We start from the raw sequence: 26,636 nt of genomic DNA on the forward strand, positions 1-26,636 counted from the left end.
AAATCTTTTTTTTTTTTAACTTTAAGAAAACAATATACATATTGTATAGGACCATTCTAATGACACAACTTACCATATTTTTCTGTGTATAAGACAAACCCTACTTTTGCGAACCCAAAATTAAGAAATCAATATTTTAAACATAAAACAGAACACATTTGATATTTTTTTAAATATTCAAAGTATATTTACTAATTAGGCAATATTTTTAAGATACATACTAAGAAATTATGCATCACTCTCAGTTCTGGGCATATCACTTTCTTCAACTTCTACTGCATCACTGCTGTCTTCTGAGTCACTGTCATTATATATGAGATCATCCTCAGTTCCATCCATGGCATTGGTGATTCCACATTTCTTGAAGGACTTCATGACCACTGTTAGATCCTGAATGAAGGAATCTTGCAAAGAAATCATTCATTCAGAATTCAACATATTAAACTTACAAAAAAGAGAGAAATACCTACACATCAGCTGTAATTAAAAGTGAAGCTTCTTCACTTTATAAGGTTTGCATTCTTTATTTCATGGACCATATATTTAATCCATTGTGATCATATTAAGATTTTTTTTTTGAGTATGTCATAAAAGAGGGATAATCTGACTTAATTTAAGCCTCACTTAAGCTATGTAAAATTAACTGTGAGTCATCAAATAGTTACTAAATAATAATTCTTGGAAGGTATAAAACTACACGTGTACAGCGTAACGCTGCTGGCAGTTGCTTAAGCGGAATGTATATTGATGCGAATTCTGGGAATACAAGAGCATAACAGCGTCGGGAAAAAGCAAGGGATGAACCCAAGGGATGAAAAGATATGGGTCGTGTGCAAAGGGGACTGAGGAAAAAGAGGGCGCTGTAAGTTGGAATATAAGGGAACGAGCGCCGTATTGGAAATCTCTCTTGTGGTATCGTTTTCCTGTTTGGTGGCTTGGAAGTTAGCAGGAGTTTGCATAAAAGGGGGCGGGATGAAGCATCTGTGCTAAGATAAGATGTCGGACAGCAAGCTTTTTTGAAAATGGAGAAGGATTCTATGCAGAGCTGAAGGTAAAAATTTCCAGTCCTAGCAGAATCAAGCCGTCGCTGAGACATCCCATCGAGTAGTTCCTGAAACGCAAAGATTTATGTCTGTTTTCAGCAGAAATAATGAAGATAGCGTAACCCCCTATGTTGGCGTATGGACAGCCAATAGACAAGAAGTAACCAGACGTACACGTGGTGCTGAAAGACACAGAAAAAGTTTGGTAAGGTGAAATTACTCTATTTTGTATATAAAATTCATTAGAAGCGAGAAGATTGTTTGCGAATGTGAAATTAAGAACAGTATTCTAAAGAACTCTGTGGACAGTAATTAGAAAGTAAACCTCCTTTGAGAGAGTAAGAAGAATTGTTTGGAAAAGATATTTAGTAATTGTATGTGATAGGATTAACTTAATGAGATCAGAATTGTGGATTTTAGTAACTGAGTAACATTAGAATGTTTATTTATATTATCTTATGAATAGCATTACAGAAAGGAATTTTAGTTTAACTTCATATCATTTGCTATCTATCCCAATATGCAGTTATTGTGTTTCGCATGCTTTATGACCTTTAATTAATTTAGAATATGTTAACCTCTTAACTCGAGTTTCATTTAGTATTGAGTCATAATTGAGTGTATGAATTTTGTATTCTGTTTAGCTATTCCAATAAACATGTCATATTTATTAACACGTTCGTTGCCAATCACGCAATGCGAGTTTGGCAATGAACTGAACTTTTTCTGAACCTTACCGAACTTTTTCTGCGTTTTTCAACACCACGTGTACATCTGGTTACTTCTTGTCTATTGGCTGTCCATACGGCAATGTAGGGGTTATGCTATCATCATTATTTCTGCCGAAAACAGACTTAAATCTTTGCGTTTCAGGAACTACTCGATGGGACTTCTCAGCGACGGCTTGATTCTGCTAGGACTGGAAATTTTTACCTTCAGCTCTGCGTAGAATCCTTCTCCATTTTCAAGAAAGCCTGCTGTCCAACATCTTATCTTAGCACAGATGCTTCATTCCCCCCCTCCCTTATGCGAACTCCCGTCTGAGCCACCAAACAGGAAAACGATACCACAAGAGAGATTTCCAATACGGCACTCATCCCCTTATATTCCTCCTTAGAGCACCCTCTTTTTCCTCAGTCCCCTTTGCACATGACCCATATCTTTTCACCCCTTGGGTTCATCCCTTGCTTTTTCCCAACGCTGTTATGCTCTTGTATTCCCAGAATTCGCATCAATATATGTTCCGCTTAAGCAACTGCCAGCAGCGTTATGCTGTACACGTGTAGTTTTATACCTTCCAAGAATTATTATTTAGTAACTATTTGATGACTCACAGTTAATTTTACATAGCTTAAGTGAGGCTTAAATTAAGGCAGATTATCCCTCTTTTAAGACATACTCAAAAAAAAATCTTACTATGATCACAATGGATTAAATATATGGTACGTGAAATAAAGAATGCAAACTTTATGCATAAAGTGAAGAAGCTTCACTTTTAATTACAGCTGATGTGCAGGTATTTCTCTCTCTTTTTTTTTTTTTTTTTGTAAGTTTAATATATGGATTCTGAATGAATGATTTCTTTGCAAGATTCCTTCATTCAGGATCTAACACCACCTCTTGCTTGACTCCATCATTAGTTTAGGAACCATTTGCATACCTCAGTAATGGTTGGTTTTTTCACTCTTCCTGTCAGTGTCAAGTTATTACCTGCTTTTTGCATCCATTTATTCCATTCTTCTTTCATCAGAGCTTTGAAGAGCTTGTTGATAGAAATATCTAGTGGCTGTAGCTGATCTGTAAGTCCACCAGGAATAACTGCTAGTTGTGTTCGTAAATCTGCTGCAATTGATCGGAACTGATTAAACACGAGCAGAGCTGGCTTCTTCGGGAGCCCTCCAGATCTTCTGGACCAAATCTTTGCAAACCAAATAGCCATGATCTCTTCATTCATTCAGCCATTTTCATGAACTTGGACAAGAATGCCAGGTGGTATGCTCTCTTTAGGATATATTTTCCTCTTAAAAACGAGCATAGGAGGCAGTTTGGTACCATCTGCACAGCAGCATGAAAGGACAGCAGTATAGTGTGTCTTTTCATAAACACTTGTTTTGATTGCCACTGTTTTGACCCCCTCTCATATCAACAGTTCTGTTGGAAGACACATCAAAATTGACAGTCACCTCATCCATGTTTGCAATCTGACTTGGTTCAAAAGCATATTTTTTCTGAAGTTTTATGACATAGGAGTAAAACTGTTGGATTTTATTCTCATAAGCTGGTGACATTTTCTGGGCTAACCTGGTTTAAGTTCTCATGGCTAACCCTTCTCTCCTCATGAAGTTGAAGCACCATTTTGACTTTCCTGTGAAATCAACAATATTCATTTCTCTTGCAAACCTTTTTGCTTTATATTGAATAAGCTTGGTTGACACACATATCCCACTTTGCTCCATAATCTAAGTCTAAAGTCTCTGCTCCAAGCTTGGCCATTTTGCTGGTTCTAATCATTTGATTTTATACACTCTGTGGGAGAAGATCCAAACTGTCTCTCTGAACTTCATTGCCATGTTCTTTTGCATAATTGATGACTTTTAACTTGAATTTTGAAGAATATGACAATCGTTTTTTATTTTTGGACATTTTTATGGGCTAGTGCTCAAAATATTGTTAATGCATCAACTTACCCTGCCAATGAATTGCAGACGTATGAATGCTTTCAGAGTTCTGATTGGTTTATTCAGAATCAGCTGTTAATGACGTCAGTCGACAGAGTTAACAACAGCTAGTGATTGGCGGAAGCTTGTTCGCAGAGACAAGGTACCAGCAGTTTTGCAATGGCAACCACGGGTCTCTCAACTGGTTAATCCCCATGTATAAGACAACCCTCAATTTTTGGCCTAAAAATTTAAAAAAAAACTATCGTCTTATACATGGAAAACTATGTTAATGTAATAAATTATATTTCCAAAAAGTCGGTGTTATTTTTACTGTCCTTCCTATTTCTATTACACAGTCCAACACAATTTTTGCTGACTTTTATATGAGACTTGTTTTTTATTAATTTGGGTGCGCTGATTTCAAATATCAAATCCATTTTTCTCTATCATGTCAGGTTTTTTCTCTATGGCATTTTCTTTTTGCTAATTTGTAAGTTTTTGATAGTTTTAAGGAGGCAGTACTATTTAGAGGATCAAAAAAATCGAGTTTTTAATATTATTTTCTGAAAGTATGTACTTTTAAAAATCTGTTCCTAACTTTTTATCAACAAATTCGAAAAATTCCCGAAGATATAGCATATTATTCAAAGAAGGCACAGATCAGAATCGGAGCGCTCACCGCTCTCGCTTGTTAGTAAACGAATAAATGCGTAAGAACCTGCAATGGCATGTACTGGTGCTTTGAATGCGAGAGAGACCGATAATTAGATACATAACTTAACAATATTCATTAAAAATTACAAGAATATTTATAAAAAAATGACAATTTTACTTACACATGAGTTTCAGGGAATAAATTTTTGTTTGTGGCAATTTCTGCTGTGTGTTCTGTTTTGGCAATCCCTTTGAATACTCCAACAGTAGTCGGCCATCATGCGAGAATCCCATCTTCCTTGGTACCAATCTTCTATAGTTTTTAAGTCTTGATGAAATCTTTCGAGATGTTCATCGCTTACAGCACCTAAATTCTCGGGAAATCTATCAAGATGACTGTATAGGAAATGAAGCTTTATGCTCATGTTGCAACCTAGGTGCTGGAAATTTTCAAGCATTGTTTCCACTAGATCTTTGTAATTGCCCGCTTTTTTGTTTCCAAGAAAATTATTCGCAACCATCATAAATGAAGTCCAGGCCTCTTTCTCAATTTCGTTCATAGAGTTGATGAAATTTGGATCTCTCATCAAAGTTCTAATTTGCGGTCCATCAAATACACCGGCTTTAATTTTTTCATAACTAAGTCGTGGACATTTTTCACATATGTATTGGAAACAGTCACCTTGTAAATCTAAAGCTTTAACATATTGCTTCATAAGACCTAGTTTGATGTGTAGAGGTGGAAAATTGATTTTTTCTCTGTCAATTAAAGGTTGATTTATAACATTCTGTTCTCCAACATTTAAGGATATTCTAAGAGGCCAATGTTTCTGACTCCAGTGCTGGTTTCTAGCTCGACTATCCCAGAAGCATAGAAAACACAGAAACTTTGTATATCCTCTTTGAAAGCCAAGTAAAAAGTTCATCATTTTAAGATCCACACAGATGATCCAGTTATGGTCTGTATATTTTAATAACTTTAGAACCTTTTTAATGTCCTCATATGTTTCCTTTAAGTGGACTGAATAGCCAATAGGAATTGAGCCATATACATTCCCATTGTGTAGTAAGACACGGTTGAGACTTCTGCTTGAGCTGTCGATAAATAAATGCCACTCATTTGGATGATATTGTACAACACTCATTTCAGTTAGTAAACCTGACACATTGTTACAGTAAACAAACCCACACTCGTGTTTAAAATATTGTACAAGATTACTTTCCCTACTACGATAAAAAGTTATCTTCGTATCTTGCTCCAGTAAGTTTTTTTCATTTAATCTTGAAGCTAACAATTCAGATGATTCCTTTGATATGCCCAAATCTCTTACTGTCATTCAATTCCACTTGAGTAAAACATTACGGTCCAGAACTAGAAATTAAATTTTCATTGTCTAAATCAACATCCGGGTCTTGCTCCTCAAGAACATCTGGCATATCCCGATCATGCTCGTTCTCAAGTATAGGAAGTCCTTTATAAATTGGCATGGCTATTTCATTGGAATGAGCAACTGGCCGAATTGCTGAGTCGAGATTTGGATACACAATTTTTTTCTTATTCTTCTTATTATAACCAGAAGTCTGAACTAAACAAAAATAGCAATCATCTACGTGATTTTCAGTTCACGCCAAATCATTGGAATGCAAAAGCTAATTTTTGGCATTTTCCCTTGCTCCACTGTCGTAAATTTTCTACACATGACTTACACACTTTATTTGGAGCCTGTGAATTGTCCTATCTGCAAGTTTTACATCAAAGTACACTTAACGAAATCAGTGATATTTGTCCTTTGACTGGGAACAGTAAAGCTGCCACAAATGTAGCAAAAGGAATCTACACTATTGACACATTTTCGAGTAGTAGACATGATGTATTTTCTTCACTGCCGACTAACATGCAATTAACAAGACAAAAAAAACAGAGACTTTATTGAAACGTTATAAGCGCTCATCATACTTTCACGATCGATTAATGATTGACTGATTTCGATCGTTCTTTGTCCGCTATGACGTATATAGCATTAATTTGTTTTAGGCAGTTGTCATCGCCTACTTTTCATCACCTAAATGTATTAGGTCGGTTATCGGCCTCTCTCGCATTCAAAGCGCCAGTACATGCCGTTGCAGGTTCTTACGCATTTATTCGTTTACTAACAAGCGAGAGCGGTGAGCGCTCCGATTCTCATCTGTGCCTTCTTTGAATAATATGCTATATCTTCTGGAATTTTTTGAATTTCTTGATAAAAAGTTAGGAACAGATTTTTAAAAATACATACTTTCAGAAAATAATATTAAAAAATCGATTTTTTTGATCCTCTAAATAGTACTGCCTCCTTAAAACTATCAAAAACTTACAAATTAGCAAAAAGAAAATGCCATAGAGGAAAAACCTGACGTGATAGAGAAAAATGGGTTTGATATTTGAAATCAGCGCACCCAAATTAGTAAAAAAACAAGTGTCAGATCATAATCAGCAGAAAAAAAAATTTTTTTTGTTGGCCAGTGTTATTTATTAATTTCTTCTTGAAATGGTTCTTACATAATTAAGTGTTCTCAAAAACTATAACACAACGCCACTAATCACTTTATGATGGAACTCCTGTTGAGGAGCACATAAAAAAAAAAAAAAAAAATGGGGTTGAGAGATAGCCTGGTGAGGTTTTTTTTTTTTTTTTTTTCCCCATGGCATATGGCAAGCAAGATTTTATGCTGCATAATTTGTCTAGGCCCTGATTTTATACACACACTTACAGTTGCACTAAAAAAAAAATGACACAGAAATGTTCAAAATTGGCAAACTGACCAGAAGAACGCATGCATACATTGCACTGGCCTCATACATAACCTTAATTGCTTCAGCTGTAAATTGAAAAAATTCCAGCTGAGCAATGTTTAAATTTTTCTTTTAGTAGATATTCAAAAAAAAAAAAAAAAAGAAATGCCTAGATAGCTTTCATCATGCAGTAACAACAGTTGAATGCAATGTTACATGCTGCATTGCATCATGTATAAAGTCGGTTGTATTGGTTAAGAGTATAAAAAGACTCTGGCACTTGCTCTTTGTGAAAGGAAAATCTCCTTTAAGATGATGATGATGATATCATAAAATTGCTGATTATGCACTCTGAAGTGTTGTGTAGGATACTGTGATAGTACATCATGAATTGTTATTATTAAAAACTTCATTTAAAGTAGTCTTTCAGAACTTTGTCATACTTTTCTTCTTGGGCACTTCTAAACTCCATCACTCCATCTAAATTTTGGTCTTACTCTGTGTCTTTCCCAACCCTCCTGTCATCGAACACTGACATCTGAGACCATACCACCTGTGATTATCTCTGCTCATACATTCCTGACCAATAGTGCTGTGTTCCTTTCTAATATATCTTCATTTTTAACATGATTCTGACATTGATGCCATCTGTTAATTTCCTTTGTTTCTCATAACTGTCATATCTGTGGTCTCCACTCTTTGATTAACTTGTTTGTCTCTAACCTAGCTCTAAGATTCATAAGTTAAAATTGGTTTGAATTTCTCTCTTATTCAAGTTCTTACTAATTTCCCTTGCTATACCAGCTTTGTAAATTCTGTTTCATTTCCATATTTAGTTTGTCATCTTCACTAAAAATTTGCCTAAATAGTTTCACTTGTTATATAGATTCTCTATTTAGGATGCAACTGATGTTACTATGCTATTTATTGTCTGTCTTTTTTTAAATATTGTTGATTTCAGGCCAGATTTGTTGCAACAATTATTCAAATTAGTTGTGGAATTCTTCCAACTGGTACTGGACTTATTTAGGAGTAGAATATCATCTATATATAGTAAAGAACTGAAATTAACATCTCCAAGTTGATATCAGTGTTACCGATATCATATTGTGATCCATATTGATGATGTGGAGATAATGTGCACTCTTACCTCACACATCTGATATTACATTTGACCATCTTCCTGTACCTCCAACTCTGAAGACTTAAAACTGAAATATTAGATGTATTGCTTGATATAATGTCTTGTTTGCACCATGGAATTATAAGCTTCGGAACAGCTTTTCTTTTGGAACCTTGTCACATACCTTTTTTCTAATACACAAACCTTTTAGACCTTGTTATATTCAAATGATTTCTAAACCATTTGTCTTAAAGTGAAAATCTGATCCTGACAACCTCTGAATTCAGCTGCACTTCCACACATTTTCTTAGGTTTTCTCAAGCATGCCTTCATAAATCTTATGATAATAGGAACACTCAGTAAGGAAGTTGGAAGTTTTCCCACTTGGTTATACTATAAATTAAAGATGCCAAAAAATTAGTTTAATCCAAGAATTTTTTATTTTATCGAAGTGTAAACAAGCAGTGTTTGTTCGTGAAGTGTCTTCACGACTGGGCTACTTGTATATAGTCTAATAACTTCACATCGGTTGTCTTAGTATTCCCATAATGCAAACCACACACCCTTTTAGATGTGCATAATGCTATGCATTTTGGGAAGGGCCACTACCCAGACTGTTTTGACTTTTATTGAGGTCTCAGTGAGGAAATTCCTCTGCAATTCACATTGTTTCATTTCAGCACTGTGGAAAGCCTATCCCAGTCATTCAGAATTTGATGCCTAATACTCTTTGATAACTTCATATCTCTTGAGCATTTTCGAATATCATCTAATCCAGCTGCCTTTCCATACAAGTTTTTGATAGTTTTTTTTCTACCTCTAGGATTATGTATTCTCTTAAAATTTTAATGACTTTTTTTTAGCATTGCTTCAGAGTAATTACCCCAAACATTTAGAATGCCTTCAGTTACATTGTCATCATTCAACATTATCACATCTCTTTAAGAAAATTGTGCTGCAAATGATGAGAAGAACTTAGAAGTACAGTGATCTCTCAGTTGTCTGACCTTCAAATTAATGAAACTTCAATTTCTTGGCCTTACCGACCCTTGATTGGGTTAGTTTGTCAACTGACTTATGGTATGGTATCATATATTTGTATCTTCAATTATCCAGCTAGCAAAATGTTCTCTCCTGTTGTGGTTGGCTAATTGAGGAGGGATTACTTTAGAAAGAAGAGGCTGTCTACAGAGAAGTGGGATCACTACATCAAGTGATTATCACTACAAAATCCAAAATCATAAGGCTATATTAAATGAACTAGAACATTGGTTTGGTAGAATGTTCACTCAACTGAAGACATCTGCTGCACATTTAAAATGGGTAAAAAATATATGTGGAATTCAGAAGAACAAAACAGTTTTTGGATGAGTTCATTTCAGCTTTCATGGTTTGGGTTCCTTTCAAATAAAGAGGTTAGTTGACCACCTGAAATGAAGGGGGCGAGTGTCAAAAAAGAGGTTGGTCAATGACTTAAAGAAAATAACACTACACTGAGTGAAGAGATTATAAAGACAATAGCATCTAAAGAATCACGAATATTTCATGAATGATGATCATAGATGAGATTATGATAGATGAACTGCTGAATGTGTAGCATTGTACAGAAAGAAATTACCAAAAGAATGGACAAGATCGATTTTAATACCTATTCAGAAAAGGAAGCAGAATGGACCGCAAAAGTTAATTGCCCTAATGAGTTATGTGGGTAAAGTACGTAAGGTGATAACATATAAAGAACATGGAAATAAATGGAAGAAAATCTAAATGAGCAAGTGGGATTCAAAAGGGATGGAACCAAATATTAAGATTGTGGAAAAAGCTACATAAAAATATAAATATTCATGCCTGCTTTGTTAACTTTTAGAGGAGAGCATTCAGCAGCATAGATCAGAAAGTGGTGCGAGTTCAAATCTTATGGAGTGGACAGGATCCTGATGCAGCTTTTGTAGAATGTGAATAACAAGAGGCTGTTGTGGGAAATTACGAAAAAGCAAGTTTTGAAGATTTACTAGAGAGCTTATGAGAATATAACATTATTTTTATGGCTATTTTTGCCTGTTTTCGTTTAGGAGTGTCCCTTATTTTAAATACATTGGCTTTTTACTCAAGAATTCTTAGGATATTATAAACGTATTTTAAAGGTAAATATAAGCAGATTAATAGAGGAAGAAATTTTGTAGATTAATAGAGGAAGAAAAGACGGCTGTTATTTTGTTGTGGTAATCAGTTTTGTTGATGATGACTACTGTATCCTCTTTAAGTCATCATCATCAACAACAAAACCGATTCTTCTTCTTCTTCAACCTTCTGGTTTTGTCCACTGCTGGACGAAGGTCTTCCCCCATGATTTTCCAGATCACTCGGTTTCTGCTTCTCCCATCCATCTCACTCCTGCAATTTGTTCCAGTTCATCTCTCCACCTTCTTCTCAGTCTTCCTCTTTGTCTTGCTCCATCCATTGGTCTCCACTCTGTTGTTTTTCTAGTCCATCTCCTGTCACTGCATCTGGCAATATGGCCAGCCCATCTCCACTTAGTCTGTTTAATGTATTTTACAATATCCATGACACCTGTTTGAGATCTTATCCAGATATTTGTCTTCCTGTCTCTTAATGTTATTTTTAGCATACTTCTTTCCATGTGATGTTGTGTTGTTCTCAGCTTTTTGTTTAGGGCTTCTGTTAAAGTCCATGTTTCTCCTCCATATGTTAGGACAGGAAGTATGTACTGGTCGAAAGCTTTTCTTTTTAGACTCATAGGGATGTCACTTCTGAATGTCTCTCATTTTCTCATAAGCCATCCATCCAAGGTGAATTTTTCATTCAATCTCTTTTCTTTGGCACTCCTCAAAGGATAACAATTGGCCCAAATATACAAAACTGATTACCACAACAAAATAACTACCGTCTTAAACGACCAACTCGCCTACCAAAAAATCCAAAATGATCCCACCCCGACCTCATAAAACAAATCAACGACACTCTACACACCTTAAAAAATCAAAACAAGATAGACAAAACCACAATGAAAAACACAACACCCCGCACCCCACGCACCCCTTGTATGTTCGGGAACATCAAAACCCACAAAGATGGTTACCCGATACGGCCTATAGTCTCCTCCAAGAATAGCACCATAAATTCGTAGCCAAACTCATCAAACCATTACTTAACATCAAACTCCATGATAAAAAAATACGGACGACCTATTCCAGAAAATAAATAACGTTACTTTATCCCGGGAAGATGTCCTCACCTCATTGGATGCAACTTCATTATACACTAACATGGACGTCCCCAGAACATTAGACATCGTACACGCACTACTCTCAGAGGACCACACGCTGCGCGCGCACACAAAATTAACACCTAATGACATCGTGAACTTGATCAAACTCATATCAACCAACTTCTTTAAGTTTAAAAACAACATGTATGTTCGAATTTTCAGTCTCCCTATGGGCCAAAACATCTAGCAGAATTATTCTTGGCACACATAGAATCACTCTTGCCCCCTCCCTGGCATCACCTTGTATGGCAGATACATGGATGACATTCTATGCATTGAAGAACATACACACATCACCACCTTACAAACATCCCTTAACAATTACAGCAACAGACCAAAATTCACCATGGAAACTGAACAGAACAAACCTGACGTTAATCAGAACTAACAACAAAATAGCCACAAAAATATACCACAAACCCATGCATATCAGAAAACTACCTCCATTTCAGTTCATACCATCCATATTCAGTTAAAAAATCGGTCATCCTATCACAATTTATAAATGCTTGCAAATTCTCAACTAACCGTAATTATCTCAACACGGAATTAAAGAATTTAACAGATTTTTAAAAATCGCATCTATCCCACACAACTCATAAATTACGCAAACAAAACAGCAAAAACCTGTCAAAACAACCCTACAACCAAAACAGACTTCCCAACACGAAAGGTTATCAAACTGCCCTACATTCAAAACACATACAAAGCCTACAAATATATTTTCAAACACACGGACTATAAACTAGTATTCATCACGAACCCACTCTCCTAAAACCCGCTAAATCTCTCTCACATACACAAAGAAATACTAGAACACAATGTAGTCTACAAATTTCTTTGCCAAAAAGACTGTGATATCACCTACACAGGTTCTACCATCAGGTCTTTATGGGGTAGACTACAAGAGCATTTCCAGGACTGTAACATCCCTATTTCAGAATATTTAAACACAAAAAAATGCAACATCAAAAATAAAAATAAAATACAGAGCATAGGGAAGACGGAAATAGCACTTCACGCCCTTGAACAGAAACATACCCCGCTAATAGACAAACAAGACAACAAAATGCTTAGAATATTGGAAACAATTGCCATAAAATGTGACGAAAACTCGATCAATGTCTACCAACCCTTAATTTCCAAATGTTGGAAACTCCAAAACATAAAAATTAGGTCACGACTCCGAACCAATAAGCGATAACACAACCCCCCACACCAAAAACAGACACACCAAACCGTCATGACATAGCCCTGCACTTTTCCCATAATGTTCTGATGAAGATACAGGATCGAAACAGCTCATACACCGTTAACGCTCTCCCCCTCCCATTTCCCATATAACCCTTCCCCCTCCCCAAAAATCGCCCTTAAATATAATAATGTATATACATATATGTGTATATATTATTTTTTAAAAAACCCGGGTTTTCTAAATTATCTTCCCACCTTGCCTCAAACATTCCCCTCCACATTTCAACCCCCCCCCCTTTCTTAACAGCAAACAGCAGAAGTATGGAGAAAGAAGACATCCTAACTTTCAAACAAGATATGTTCTTATTTTTAGAGGTACCTGTGGCATAGTATAATTATTAAAGAACACGTAAGTCCATAGTAATAACTTTTAATTAATAAATAAGGTACAGATATTTCATATTAAAACTAATAGTACATCTTCAGTGTTACAAACAGATAGGAATGGAATACAAGTAACGAATATTCGGTGGATCACCTATTAAAATACATTGTTGTCGCAAGCTAGGAAATGAAAGAAATTAATATTTAAGATAATTGATTTTTTTAATTATTACATAAAATAAAAGTCTCCCAGATCTTCGAGAGAGAGAGACAATCATTTCGATTTAAATTCAGTCGGTATAAAATAGCTTCACAACTTTCTTTAAAGAGGCATTCATATTTGAACCTGCATCTATGAAGGAGAATAGCTTTATCCCACTGGATATTATGGGTAGTGGTAATACTAGACTAGACTTCTGAGGTTTGTTGTAATCAATATAATATTGATGTTCTTTTTTCCACAGAACAGCCAGTTTGTCCAAAATAAGAAACATCTCCATTACTGGCAGATATATTCATAAAATGTCTGCTCACCACACATCTCAAAAATTTGGCATTCTTAAATCTCTAATTAATAGAGCACATAAAGTTTGCTCTTCTCCAGAAATCTTACAACAAGAACTTTCCATCATTAAAAAGTTAATGGAATCTAATAATTGCCATCCTAATCAAATCCAACAGATAATTGAATCTTATGTTCCAATACCTAAGGTTTCTTCAACAGTCTGCAGTGTTCCAGTCCCCTACATTCCAGGAATCTCAGAACCTATAGGTAGAATTTTAAAAAAGTACCAATTGATTCCCACGTATATTCCTATCAACAAAATTTCTTCCTTATTGCCTTCTACAAAAGATAAACTGTTATCTCTATCTTTGGCTGGCGTTTACCAAATACCATCTGAATGTGATGTTTCTTATTTTGGACAAACTGGCCGTTCTGTGGAAAAAAGAATTAAAGAACATCAATATTATATTGATTACAACAGATCTCAGAAGTCTGGTCTAGCACAACACAGTATTACCATCACCCATAATATCCAGTGGGATAAAGCTATTCTCCTTCATAGATGCAGGTTCAAATATGAACGCCTCTTTAAAGAAAGTTGTGAAGAAAGTTGTTGCACCGACTGAATTTAAATCGAAATGATTGTCTCTCTCTCTCTCGAAGATCTGGGAGACTTTTATTTCATGTAATCATTAAAAAACCAATTATCTTAAATATTAATTATTTATTAATTTCCTTAATTTCCTAGCTCATGACAATAATGTATTTTAATAGGTCATCCACCGAATGTTTGTTACTTGTATTCCATTCCTATCTGTTTGTAACACTGAAGATGTACTATTAGTTTTAGTATGAAATATCTGTACCTTATTTATTAATTAAAATTATTACTGTGGACTTGTGTTCTTTAATAAAAAAACAAGTTATGTGCAAAATTTCTTCCTCTATCAATCTGCTTATATTTACCTTTAAAATACACTTATAATACCCTAAGAATTCTTGAGTAAAAAGCCAATGTATTTAAAATAAGGGACACTCCTAAACGAAAACAGGCAAAAATAGCTGTAAAAATAATAGTTTTTTAAGAGGAGTAACATGGGAATTTTCAAGAAATAATACTTATAACCTTTATCATTGGAGTTGATTTAGTTTGTACTACTTTAAGACACGAGCTCTGCCAAGAAGTTTATATGTTCACCTTTTATTAGCACTTAAAATAGGTTTCACTGGCCTGACAGCAGTGTCAAGCTGTTGGTTCTCATCAGAGACCAAGCCTAGAGAGCAAAAAATTCTCAATACCATAGCAGTCCTATATCAGAAAGTTAGCTTCATCATAAATGAATTTTTGGTAAGTACATAATCAAATTAAAAACAAAACAAAACATAAGACTCAGAAGGATTCAATTTGGTAAGATATTAAAATGGAGAAAATTATGGATCCATCCATACTTTATAGTCAAATATAAAAAAAGAAATTTAGTTTCAGAAATGTACCAAAGAGCTTATAAGAATATCTCTCGTAAGCTTTCTGATAAATTTTCAAAACTTTAAGTTTCCTTCTAGATTTGCCCATAAAATATTGCTGGATCCATAATATCTTCCATTTTTTAATACCTTATCTCTGCTTTTCAGTTCTATATTTTACTCACTGGAGATGAAATGCCCTTGCCTCGTGTCAAGAAGATAGTTTTGGACAACATAAGGCAAAGAGACCCAATATTCTTGAGCATCTTTATTATGCTTTTGGAAAGAACAGTAAATGTTATAAAGGAAGAGATAAGGTGAATTAAATACAATAATCAGTAATGTATGATTTGTAAATGACAGTCATTATTGAAGATGATGAAGAACTAGAATGCAGTGATAAAATTAAGCAAAGAGGGGAAAGAGACATGGGTTGATAATGAACATTGAAAAAAAAACTAACGATTCAGTATTCAGCATTAGGGGGATAAGAGGATGAACAAGTGAATAAAGGTTAGTGGACATGCTGGAAGAGATTACATGTTACTAGTGGGAAGCTTGATACATGAATTAGGCTATAAAAAAAGGAGATAAGAATGTAGATTAAGCCTACAGACATTGGATAAGAAATGGAACAGTAAAACGATGAGCCTTGAAACACAGATTACTAGAAACATGTCCTGTGAATGTGAGACTTGCTTAATGGTTAAAGACCTATAAGATGAATGCTGACATTTGAAAATGTGTGCCGTAGTAAAGTTTTGTGAATTAGATGAATGGAAAGGGCAACAAATGAAGAAGTAAGCTGGAAAACAGATCTAATGCAGGAAATACTTAGAAACTCTGCCTTTTTTGGATATATCTATAGGAATGATGACATAAACAGAAATATATAACATAGAAATGAAGGAATTAGAGGATGTAAGGGAGTGATGTGGAAAGAGTTTTTCAAGACTTGAGCCACTTGGTAATGGACAGAAAAGGACATTAATGATGATGATTGAATTTGCTTATACAGATACTGTATTTCATACTGACTTGACAACATATCGTAGAGCTAAAAAATGATAACTGGGCTTCATTCAGAACCTTTGTGATTACTAACTACAAGTACAATATTTCACCCCCCCCCCCGATATTTTATTCTGCTTTCCCAAGTAAAAGAATACTTATTATATATTGGGTTTTATCCTTTATCCAAGTGTAAGCAAACAAAGTTTGCGCCTGAAGTACTTTCAGGACTGGGGCAACTCGTGGTAAAGATGGTATAAGTTCTCATCACTTGCCTTAGTATCTCCCATAATGCAAAGCACATCTCCTTGCAGACATGTATAATGCTATGCATTAAGGGAAGAGCCACTACCCAGACTGGTTTCGACCTTTATTGAGGTCTCATCAATGGGAGCCAGACTCAGAGGTGGTGATACTAAGGTGGAAGTAATGAAGTCATATTTACCTATACAAGTTGCCAAAGGGTGTCGCACCCTATTATTAAAATTCTCTGGATTAGAGATAAGTTTATGGAAGTTTTTTCACTTGGCTAACAAGGTTTGCACCTGAAGTACTTTCAAGACTGGGGCAACTCGTGGTAAAGTTCTCATCACTTGCCAAGTGAAAAAACTTCCATAAAAGAATACTTGTCAGAATAGCTTGATAATAACCTGGATCTTCATCCTGTTGATCATTCTGACAGTATATATATATAAAACAGTAGAGAAGATGGTAAAGCAAATGAAAAAGAATGTGCAGAAAACAGTAATAGCATGCTGTGTGACTCAGAATGGATGTTGTAGGAAATCTGATTTCCAGCATGCCATGGTGATTAACACTTTTGGCTATGTTTGTAAACAAACATAGCCAAAAGACACAAGAGATCAATGCTCAGATGTAAGAATGTGTGGCACAGTACAGGTTTAATGGACAATTACTGACTTTAAATTTACCACTAACATTAAATTAAGATATTTACATCTAAAATTGCATATAGAGACATATACATGTTTGGAAAGAAGTCAACAGAGACCTCAAGGTGCATTGTGCAATGTAACAAGTCACGTGTTTGTTTGTTGCCAGTGTAAATTGGAGGAATATGATGCTCCCAAGTCAGCATAACTGGGTCCAAATGAAATGGCTGCAAGAATAGAACTGATGGAGTTTGAAAGAAGCATCGTGATAGGATGCCATGTTGCAGGCCTATCTGTTCTGCAAAATGTTAGCAAATTTGGTCATTCCAGGTCAATAATCAGTGAAACCATAATGTAACTTTGCTATTGTTGCCTAACTTTTATTTTAACGATATTGGAGATGGTCTTGGAGGGAGAAATAACTAATTACATGCTGTTTATGCAGAGTTAGGTTATAAGGAATATCTGAATAAAGAATTCTTGCAGGCTAACTTGAACAGACTAATTTTCTTAGTTGATGTTTGAGTATCAGTTTCTTAAGCAGGAGTTTATGCATTTTGGACTGAGCATTGCAAGCAGAGTATTATATTAATGGCAATTTACTACAATTCATCAATGAATCTAGATACCATGGATGATGGCGGACAAAGTAAAGTATATATAAGCCAAATTGCTAAGGTGTGCAATGGAAGAAAAGCTTCCATTATACACCTTAGCGGTTATTCTTCCATTGCACAACTTTGATAAGACCATGTTTAGACTGCTGTGCTTGAATGAGGGCACTTTAGTGTGAAGGCGATAAGACAGTTGAAAAGGCCTTTGGAATGTGCATATGTAGACAGAGTGAGGGAATGTAGTCTTTGAAGTTTGTGTAATAGATGGAGGAGATATGATAGAAACATAAGTTGGTAAAGTACTTGAAACACAGGTGAGGTTATACGGCTTGCAACAGGTAGGGGAAGAACTTGGGATCATCCCCAGAAATTGAGTAAAGGTGTTATGTGAAGTCCAGGTTTTTCTCATGATGTGTAGTGACTGTGTAGAAAGGGCTATAAGTGGATATTGTGAATTCATCTCAGTGTTTTCAAAGAAGAATTTGAGAGGTGACATCGTGTGACCTGAAGGAGACCTTTCCTTGGTGAATTCTTGACTTCCTGGAGAAGCCTGCATAATATGTATGAACCATTCTCATGTTTCTTGATTAGTAATACATGACTGCCATCATTTGTCTACTATGTAAATTGGAATGTGTTGTGATTAAGTTAGTATAGTATGTTATTAATCACAATAGAAATGTTATTCAACTTAGTGATTCTGATAACATGCCATCTTCTTCCCAACATACTCAGAAATCGGAAGTTTATTTTCCACATGGTTAGACTATAATAAATTTAGTTTAATCCTTTATCCAAGTGTAAGCAAACAAAGTTTGTGCCTGAAGTATCGTCAGGGCTGAGGCAACTCGTAGTCAAGGTGGACCATGCTCTCATCACTCCTTGTCTCAGTATCTCCCATAATGCAAAGCACATCTCCTTGTGGACATGTATAATGCTATGCATTAAGGGAAGGCCTACTACCCAGACTGGTTTTGACCTTTATTGAGGTCTCGTCAGTGGGAGCCAGACCCAGAGTGGTGATACTAAGGCATAAGAATGGAGAGGTCATATTTATCTATATGTGCCAAAAGGTGTACCACCTTATTATTAAATTATTCTGAATTTAGAGAAAGATGTTGGAAGTTTATTTTCCACTTAGTTAGACTATAATAAATTTAGTTAATCCTTTATCCAAGTGTAGGCAAACAAAGTTTGCGCCTGAAGTATCTTCAGGACTGAGGCAACTCGTAGTAAAGGTGGACCAAGTTCTCATCACTCCTTGTCTCAATATCTCCCATAATGCAAAACACATCTCCTTGCAGACATGTATAATGATATGCATTAAAGTGAGAGCCACTACCCAGACCGGTTTCGACCTTTATTGAGGTCTCATCAGTGGGAGCCCCAGAGTGGTGATACTAAGACAGAAGCAATGGAGAGGTCATATTTACCTATACGAGTTGCCAAAAGGTGTACCACATGTGCTGTGCATTATGTGGTACACCTGAGACAAGGAGTGATGAGAGCTTGGTCCACCTTTACTACGAGTTGCCTCAGTACTGAAGATACTTCAAGAGCAAACTTTGTTTGCCTACACTTGGATAAAGGATTAAACAAAATTTATTATAGTCTAACCAAGTGGAAAATAAACTTCCAACATCTTTCTCTAAATCCAGAGTAATTTAATAATAAGGTGGTACACCTTTTGGCAACTCGTATAGATAAATATGACCTCTCCATTCTTCTGCCTTAGTATCACCACTTATGGGAGATACTAAGAAGTGATGAGAGCTTAGTCCACCTTTACCACGAGTTGCCTCAGTCCTGAAGATACTTCAGGCGCAAACTTTGTTTGCTTACACTTGGATAAAGGATTAAACTAAATTTATTATACTCATAAATCAATATACACATGCATTAATTCCCAAGCTGTTTCCCCGTCAAAGATTCATGCATTACTAATAATGATCAACAATATTGTTTAGCGAACATCATTGATTGGTATTGCTTTATTAAAATGAAATTTAGACAATCTATGTGCATTACTGAATTTTTATGATTTTGATATGTATTAAACAATTGTTACATGATGCCCTTAGTAAACAGGGTAAAAAAAAAAAAAAAAAAAGGTGCTGTAGTTGGTGGCAGAGGCAGGCTCCCCTGGTGCCTACCTGTACTATTCAGAGAGTAATTTTATCAGTGTGTCTAGAAATGCTACTACAGTCTGTAAGACCCTGTACATCATTGCTATCCAAACTTTTCATGCATGTAAGTGAAAAAGTGAACAAGAATCACATTGTTGTTATACACATCTTTATAGGTAATCGGTCAACAAAGTAAAGTGACATTTGATATACAAATATAGAAAACAGTGCATTAAAAATGTTCTTGGTATTTTTCCACAAGAATGAAAACAGATGAGTAGCCAATAAATTATTCTATCCCAACTAGTCGCACAAAAATTGTTTCACATCTTGCAGAGAAATAAGTGAATAAACTAAAAAAAAAAAAAAAAAAGGGTTATATCAGATAATGTATATAATGAAATACTTGAATATAGGAATAACAGAAAACACATTTGATACAAGATGTTTCTTTGCTCATGACCTGCTGTAAACTATTGGAAACCATGTGCATGTTGTGTTGAATTAGAGGAGACCAGACTTGATGTAAAATCATCCCTTGTTCTTGTTGCACAGTTGAGAATGCTTGATTATTTCATCTGATTCCTTGAACACTCTTGGGAAAAAAGGGTGTGGAGCATTTTGGTTTGTTGCCATAATACTTGATGTTTAGGTTCAGTTGTTTGTGTTGCCAGTCCTGATTTGTTTCCTTTCATTCTCTACATTCTAGATGTGTTCAGTTTGGCATACTTCTCTCAACCTGCCTGTCTGTCCTGTTTAGTGCAAACTATGCACACGTTTGATCTTGTGGACACCGGGTTTTTGAGAGATGGATTGGGAGGTTTTGGAAATTTCAAGAGATTAGAAGTCTTGTTGACATAGTATCCTTGATATTTTATCTGCGACTGATTGTGTATAGGAGAGAATCGCCATTCTTCTGAAGTCTTGTTTTTATGTGCATGTATCAGCCTTGAAGGATGATGTAGAAATGAATTTATGGAGTTCCAAAAGTACACAAGCATGGCAAGGTATTTCTCCAACTTTATTGCTATCCAAATATCTAGAATCTACTAAGCCCTCACATCAGCAAAACAACCTGATGCATAAAGAACATGACATTTCATAGAACATACCAAAGATATCACAATAGAACCTACTGATTGGCTTGCAAGATGTAATATCATTAATCTGTTCACCAAATTACTAAGAACAGAAACCTTAAGACTATTACAAGACTTATTTCCATTGGACATAGTAGACCTCTTCAAACATTGCATTAATAGCACTTTTTTTCAAATGAAGGAAGGAAGGAGAAGCAATGGGTTCTTCCTTTTCTCCCTTGTTAATAAATTTGTTCATGAAATAGTTTGAAGAAAAAGCCATTCAGTACCAGGAAACATGAGCTGAAGTTTGGCTCAGATATATTGATGACATATTCATTGTTTGGCCTAGACTCTATTACCTAATTAGATGAATTTCTCTTGAACTTGAATAACATTCACCCTCATTAATTTCACTGTTGAATTGGAAGTAAACAGGTCTACCATTTTTAGACACACTTGTAGAAGTATCTGAATAGAACCAACTCATTTTCTCAGTATATAGGAAGCCAACATCTGCATGCCACATCCCATCACCACGTGGTGCAAAAATTTTCAATTTCAATTTCTTTTTTCAGTTACATCGGAGGAACATTGATTTTCTCTCCTATATGCAGTCAGTTGCAGATAAAATATCAAGGATACTAGATCAACAAATTATAAAGTTGCCTTCTGTCCCCCTTAACAACATCTCTGATCTCCAACCTTCAAAACTTCCTCATTCACCTCTCAAAAACCCTGGTCTCTAAGACGAACTGTACGTATGGTTTGTACTCGTAGGACAGACAGGCAGGCAGGTTGAGAGAAGTATGCCAAACTGAGCACATCAAGAATGTAGAGAACAAAAGGAAACACAAATCAGGACTGGCAACACAAACAACTGAAATTATTATTATTACGGGCGACTCCAGGGAGTCCTTAGACTCATTGAGGGAGGCCCTAAACATCATGTCCACACAACTATTCTACATTCTCACAGTATCTATCATACCTTGCCTTGAACTCATTCACTGTCATAGCACCCACAACAGACTCTGGCAGCTTATTCCACTCATTTACCACTCTAAAAGTAAAGAACCCAGCTCTAACACCCTTGCTAACCACACTCTTGCCCAGCTTCCATAGATGTCCCCCTAGTTCTCCCACCACCAGTCCTGATCGCAAAAATATCCTCTGAATTAATCCTATAGAACCCCTTCAGTAATTTGAATGTCTCAATCATATCTCCCCTTTTCCGCCTATCAACCAATTTCTGCAACCCACAGATCTTCAACATGTTCTCATAAGGTTCATTCCATAGATCTGCTATCATCTTGGTCACTTGCCTCTGGATCCTCTCCTCCACCTCCCCATCAAGAAGAAACCTAGGAGACCAAATCTGGGCACAGCAGTCGAGATGAAATAAACATCAAGCACTCAAGGAACCAGCTAGAATGATCAAACATCCCTGCAATTTAAATAAGGGATGATTTTACATCATGTCTGGTCTTTTCTAACTCAACATGACATATACATAGTTACCAGTAGTTTGCAGCAGACCATAAACCAGCAATCAACTTTATAGCAAATGCACACTTTCCATTGTTATTCCTGTATTCAAATATTTTATGTATATTACGCGTTCTAGTTTTTAAGTTTATTCACCAATTTCTTCCAATGATGTGAGACACAACAATTTTTATGAAACCAGTAGCCAATAAATTATTCTATCCCATCTTTTCTTTTTTTTCATGCATGTGGAAAAATATCAGCAAAAATTTTCTAAAATGTTCTCTCTTCACAGAAGCCTATGCAACAAGAAAACTTCACATATTCTTTACATTTTTTTCTTAAATATCGAAGGTTTTGAAATTTCACAATATAGTGAAAATTTTGCTAAATTAAGTACTATTATGTTCAGTGTCTACAGTGCTTTTGGATTTAAATTGAAGTGTATTGTTTCTAATTCAGTGATGTCATAAAAAAAAATGTTTTTTTGCACTGGGATTTCAAATATAATACCCAAGTTTATATTTTTATAAACTTGGGTATTATATCCCTTATTTTTATGTTTACAGTAAGCAGTGCAGATGATCATGTCATTCTCTATTTGAGATTCATTCAGTTTTATATAAGAAACTGTTTGCTCCACATATGATCATTATGACATAAAAATTTGAACTAAGGAGTAGACAATTTGACAGTTGACCAGTTTGAGTGTTATGTAGAATTTATGGTAGCATGTGTTTGAATCCATGTGGATACATTCATATCTTTAGTGGGTTTACTTTATATGGTTTGAAATGCATTTCTGGATATATTCTTGAGAGCTGGATTAAAATTGTTAATGAGTCCCATCTATTGGATACAGCTGCTGTGAAAAAAAGTTACATTAAGAGTTTGTCACTCTTTTTTTTTTTTTTTTTTTTTTACTTACTGATTAATTAGAAACATGCCATTTACTTTATAAATAATTCTGAGACTGATTTCAGGTTATATCAAGTTCGTAGTAGAATTTATGAAGTGATCTCGCATCTCATTCCATTTGATGTGATCTTTAAGGTAACTTTTTTATTAATATATATAGATATAGATATTTGTTCTAGACAATTTAATTAATGAAACTGTTATTCAGCTCATCTTACATGCATAGTGCCACATGGTGATTTATAAACTCACCTCATTTCATATGATGCTATCTTTAAGGTAATTTTTCATATATATATACTGTACCAGTAGTTTGCAGCAGACCATGAACCAGCAAACAACTTTATAACAAATGCACACTTTCCATTGTTATTCCCATATTCATATATTTTGTTATGCATGTTACCTGTTACAGCCTGTTTTTAGCTTATTCACTAATTTCTTTTGAATGATGTGAAACACAAGAATTTTTACAAAACTAGTTGCTAATAAATTATTCTATCCCATCTATTATAAACATAACAGATGGGATAGATGGGACAGAATGATAGTTTTACTTTGTTAAATTAATGAAACTGTTATGAAACTTACTTGTATGAGGTATTCAATGTAAGAGCAAATTCTTTTAAAAAATATTAACATTGTGGATATACATGAAATTACTGTATTGGTGGTGAAAATTTCATGTCATGCTTTAGTTTCTTTTCTTCACTTCTTTTTTTATATATCTGTATTCAGTTGCATAGACAGAGAGAGAGACCTTGATTCAGATCCATATAATGGAGAGCCTGTCTTAGAAAGCAGAATTAATTTATTTAATCCTAAATATTATCCTTGACTCTGATAGCTCCTGAATATTTTTTTTTTGGTGGTGGTGGTGGTGGGGGGGGGTTAAAATAAGCACCGGACCTGAGAGATTTCAGAAAAAATCTGAAGAAAATGTTGATTGATTCAGCAAAGCAAGCTCATGAAGTTTTCTGTACAGGTAGAAATCTCCATGTTTCTGCAAGGATAAAAAAAACTGTTAGACACAAAGTTAAAGTGGTCTATAAAAAGAAGAGATGTTATCAAAATGTTCTTGCTAGTAAGTCAGCAAGTGTGGCATATAAAGAATATAAATGTAGAGACAGGCTGATCAAAAGACATGGAAAGAGTTTTGAAATATTATAGAAGATAGATATCATGAAAGTTAAATATTATTCTTTCTTCATATTTCTCAAACATTTTCAAGAAAGCTTAGAAGAAAGTACTATAAAAGTAATCGAAAGAGGTCATAAAGATGATATAAAAACTAAAGATGAGGATAATCTTGGATATATGTGGAAAGTTTTTTGTTAAATTATATTTGCCAAGAAATTATATTTTGTTTAATCCTTTTACTCAAGTATAAGCAAACAAAGTGCATGAAATATCATCACGACTAGGCTACTTGTATATAAAGGATGACAATGACTTCATATCAATTGCCTTAGCATCCCATAATGCAAAGCACACTTCCTTTTGAATGTGCATAATGCTAAGCATTAAAGGAGAGGGTCATTATCCAGACTGATTTCAACCTCTATTGATATCTCATCAGTGGGAGCAAGACCCCAGAAGATACCAAGGTAGTCTGATGTAGCCAGATTTCTGCAACTTTCAGTTGTCAGTATTTGTAGGATCGAGCTGCATGCATGCATGCATGCATCATTAAATTCTTATTACTATATTCTACTTATTAAGACTTGAATAATTTGCTTACATTGGTCTATTTATTTATTTGTTTATCTTAAAGTTTTCTTCTTGCTCATTAGTCTCAGCATGTCATGGCCAAGTAACTTTCTTCTCTGAATAATTAATGCTTTGATATGGCAGGTAATCCTTTGAATAGTGTATGTATATGACTGTCAATTATGTGTGTTTTGGCTGGTTTGCCTATTTTGTAGAAGGGGAAAAACTTTAGTTTCTAGAAGAAAAAACTCTGCTGCCACTATATGAGATTGATAGAATTTAAATGAAATTTGAACCCACATCTTTCAACCAGAGAGCATTGCCAAAACTGACTGATGTGGAGGCTCCTTTGGCTATCTTTCATAGTCGAAATAATGCTGTAAACTTAGAGGAGGAACATGCAGCAGAGCTGGACTTGTTGAAGAACAATACAGGGCGATTCTAAATTATTGTTAGAGGTTTCCATGGCCTATAATTTTCAAACTGGAAACAAAATAAAATTGTTTACAGAATATGAAAGTGTAATTCAAAAAGTTTTATTTGGCAATGCTGTACTTGCCGCATGCTTCATACTTCCAAATGGCAACTGTTCAAGTTGCCATTTGGAATGTGTGTATGTACTTTGATTTTTTGCAACAAAGTCCATTATGACAACACAGCATCGTTAGAGAACTCAGTATGGAAAGCGTCCACCTTCAGATAATGCTATTTGATGTTGATTAAAACAATTTCAAAAGACTGGGTAGTATTCAGCACCAAAAAAGGAGCAGGAAGACCGAGCACCTCGCAGGAAGATGTTGATTGAATCCAGGAAGCATTTTATTGAAGCCCACAAAAATCAACTAAACAAGCATTTTTTACAATTAAGTAAAAAAAAAAAACCTCCAAACAGTCAGATGACTGTTTGGAGGGTTGTTCATAACTGCCTTCAACACTGTATCTACAAACTGTAGGATTATGCAAGTTTTATAGTCAGACAATAAATTTTCCAAGACATTTTGTCAAAAGTCGAAGATGATGAAAATTACCTTCAGAGATGGATATTTAGTGATGAAGCAACGTTTTGCATATCAGAGAGGATAAATTATCATAACTGCAGAATATGGGGATCGAAAACCCTCAGTACATTTGAGTATTCAAAAGAGATAGTCCAAAGGTGAATGTCTGGTGTGCTTTGTCATTTTTGGAAGTTTTGAGGCCCTTTTTCTTTTCAGAAAATAACATTGACAGTGGTGAACTACCTGGACATGCTACACTTGTATCTGCATCCAGTTGGAGGATCATCAGCCAAATTTGGTGTTCCAGCAAGATGGAGCACTGCCACATTGGGGTCTTATCTCCAAGAATTTCTTGACATGCGTTTTCCTGGGGGCTGGGCATGATGGACCAATTCCATGACCTCTCCACTCACCTGATACTACACTGCTTGATTCCTCCCTGTGGGGAGGACTCAAGTGGTGTGGTGTAATATCAGGTGAAGGGCATTGTTTACTGGACCCTTGTGACCCCCCCCCTCTCCCAATGAACTGAAGACCAGAATTGTTTCTGCAATAGAAACAGTTCCACAGCAAATGATGGAGAACACTTGGAGGGAAGTTGATTATTGCTTGGACATCTTGTGTGCCACAAAAGGTGTGCATGCTGAAGTTGTTTAGCATTCTGCAGTATGGATTCTATAGGTAATAAAACTTTTTTCAGTTACACGTTC

The 26,636-nt window shown here is 35.3% G+C and overlaps 1 protein-coding gene across 1 annotated transcript in view; it reads left to right on the forward strand.

The window, feature by feature from the left end:
- Positions 1–26,636, forward strand: part of RfC38 (replication factor C subunit RfC38) — a 145,789-nt gene that overhangs the window by 102,687 nt on the left and 16,466 nt on the right. The window contains exon 7 of the mRNA XM_090392632.1: positions 23,284–23,353. Coding sequence (XP_090248758.1) covers positions 23,284–23,353 — 70 coding nt within the window. The remainder of the gene's footprint in view (positions 1–23,283; positions 23,354–26,636) is intronic.

The sequence above is a fragment of the Typopeltis vanoorti genome, chromosome 5 (genome assembly GCF_054136105.1).
Source record: "Typopeltis vanoorti isolate ZY-2024b chromosome 5, IOZ_Tvanoo_1.0, whole genome shotgun sequence".
Taxonomy (NCBI): Eukaryota; Metazoa; Arthropoda; class Arachnida; order Uropygi; family Thelyphonidae; genus Typopeltis; species Typopeltis vanoorti.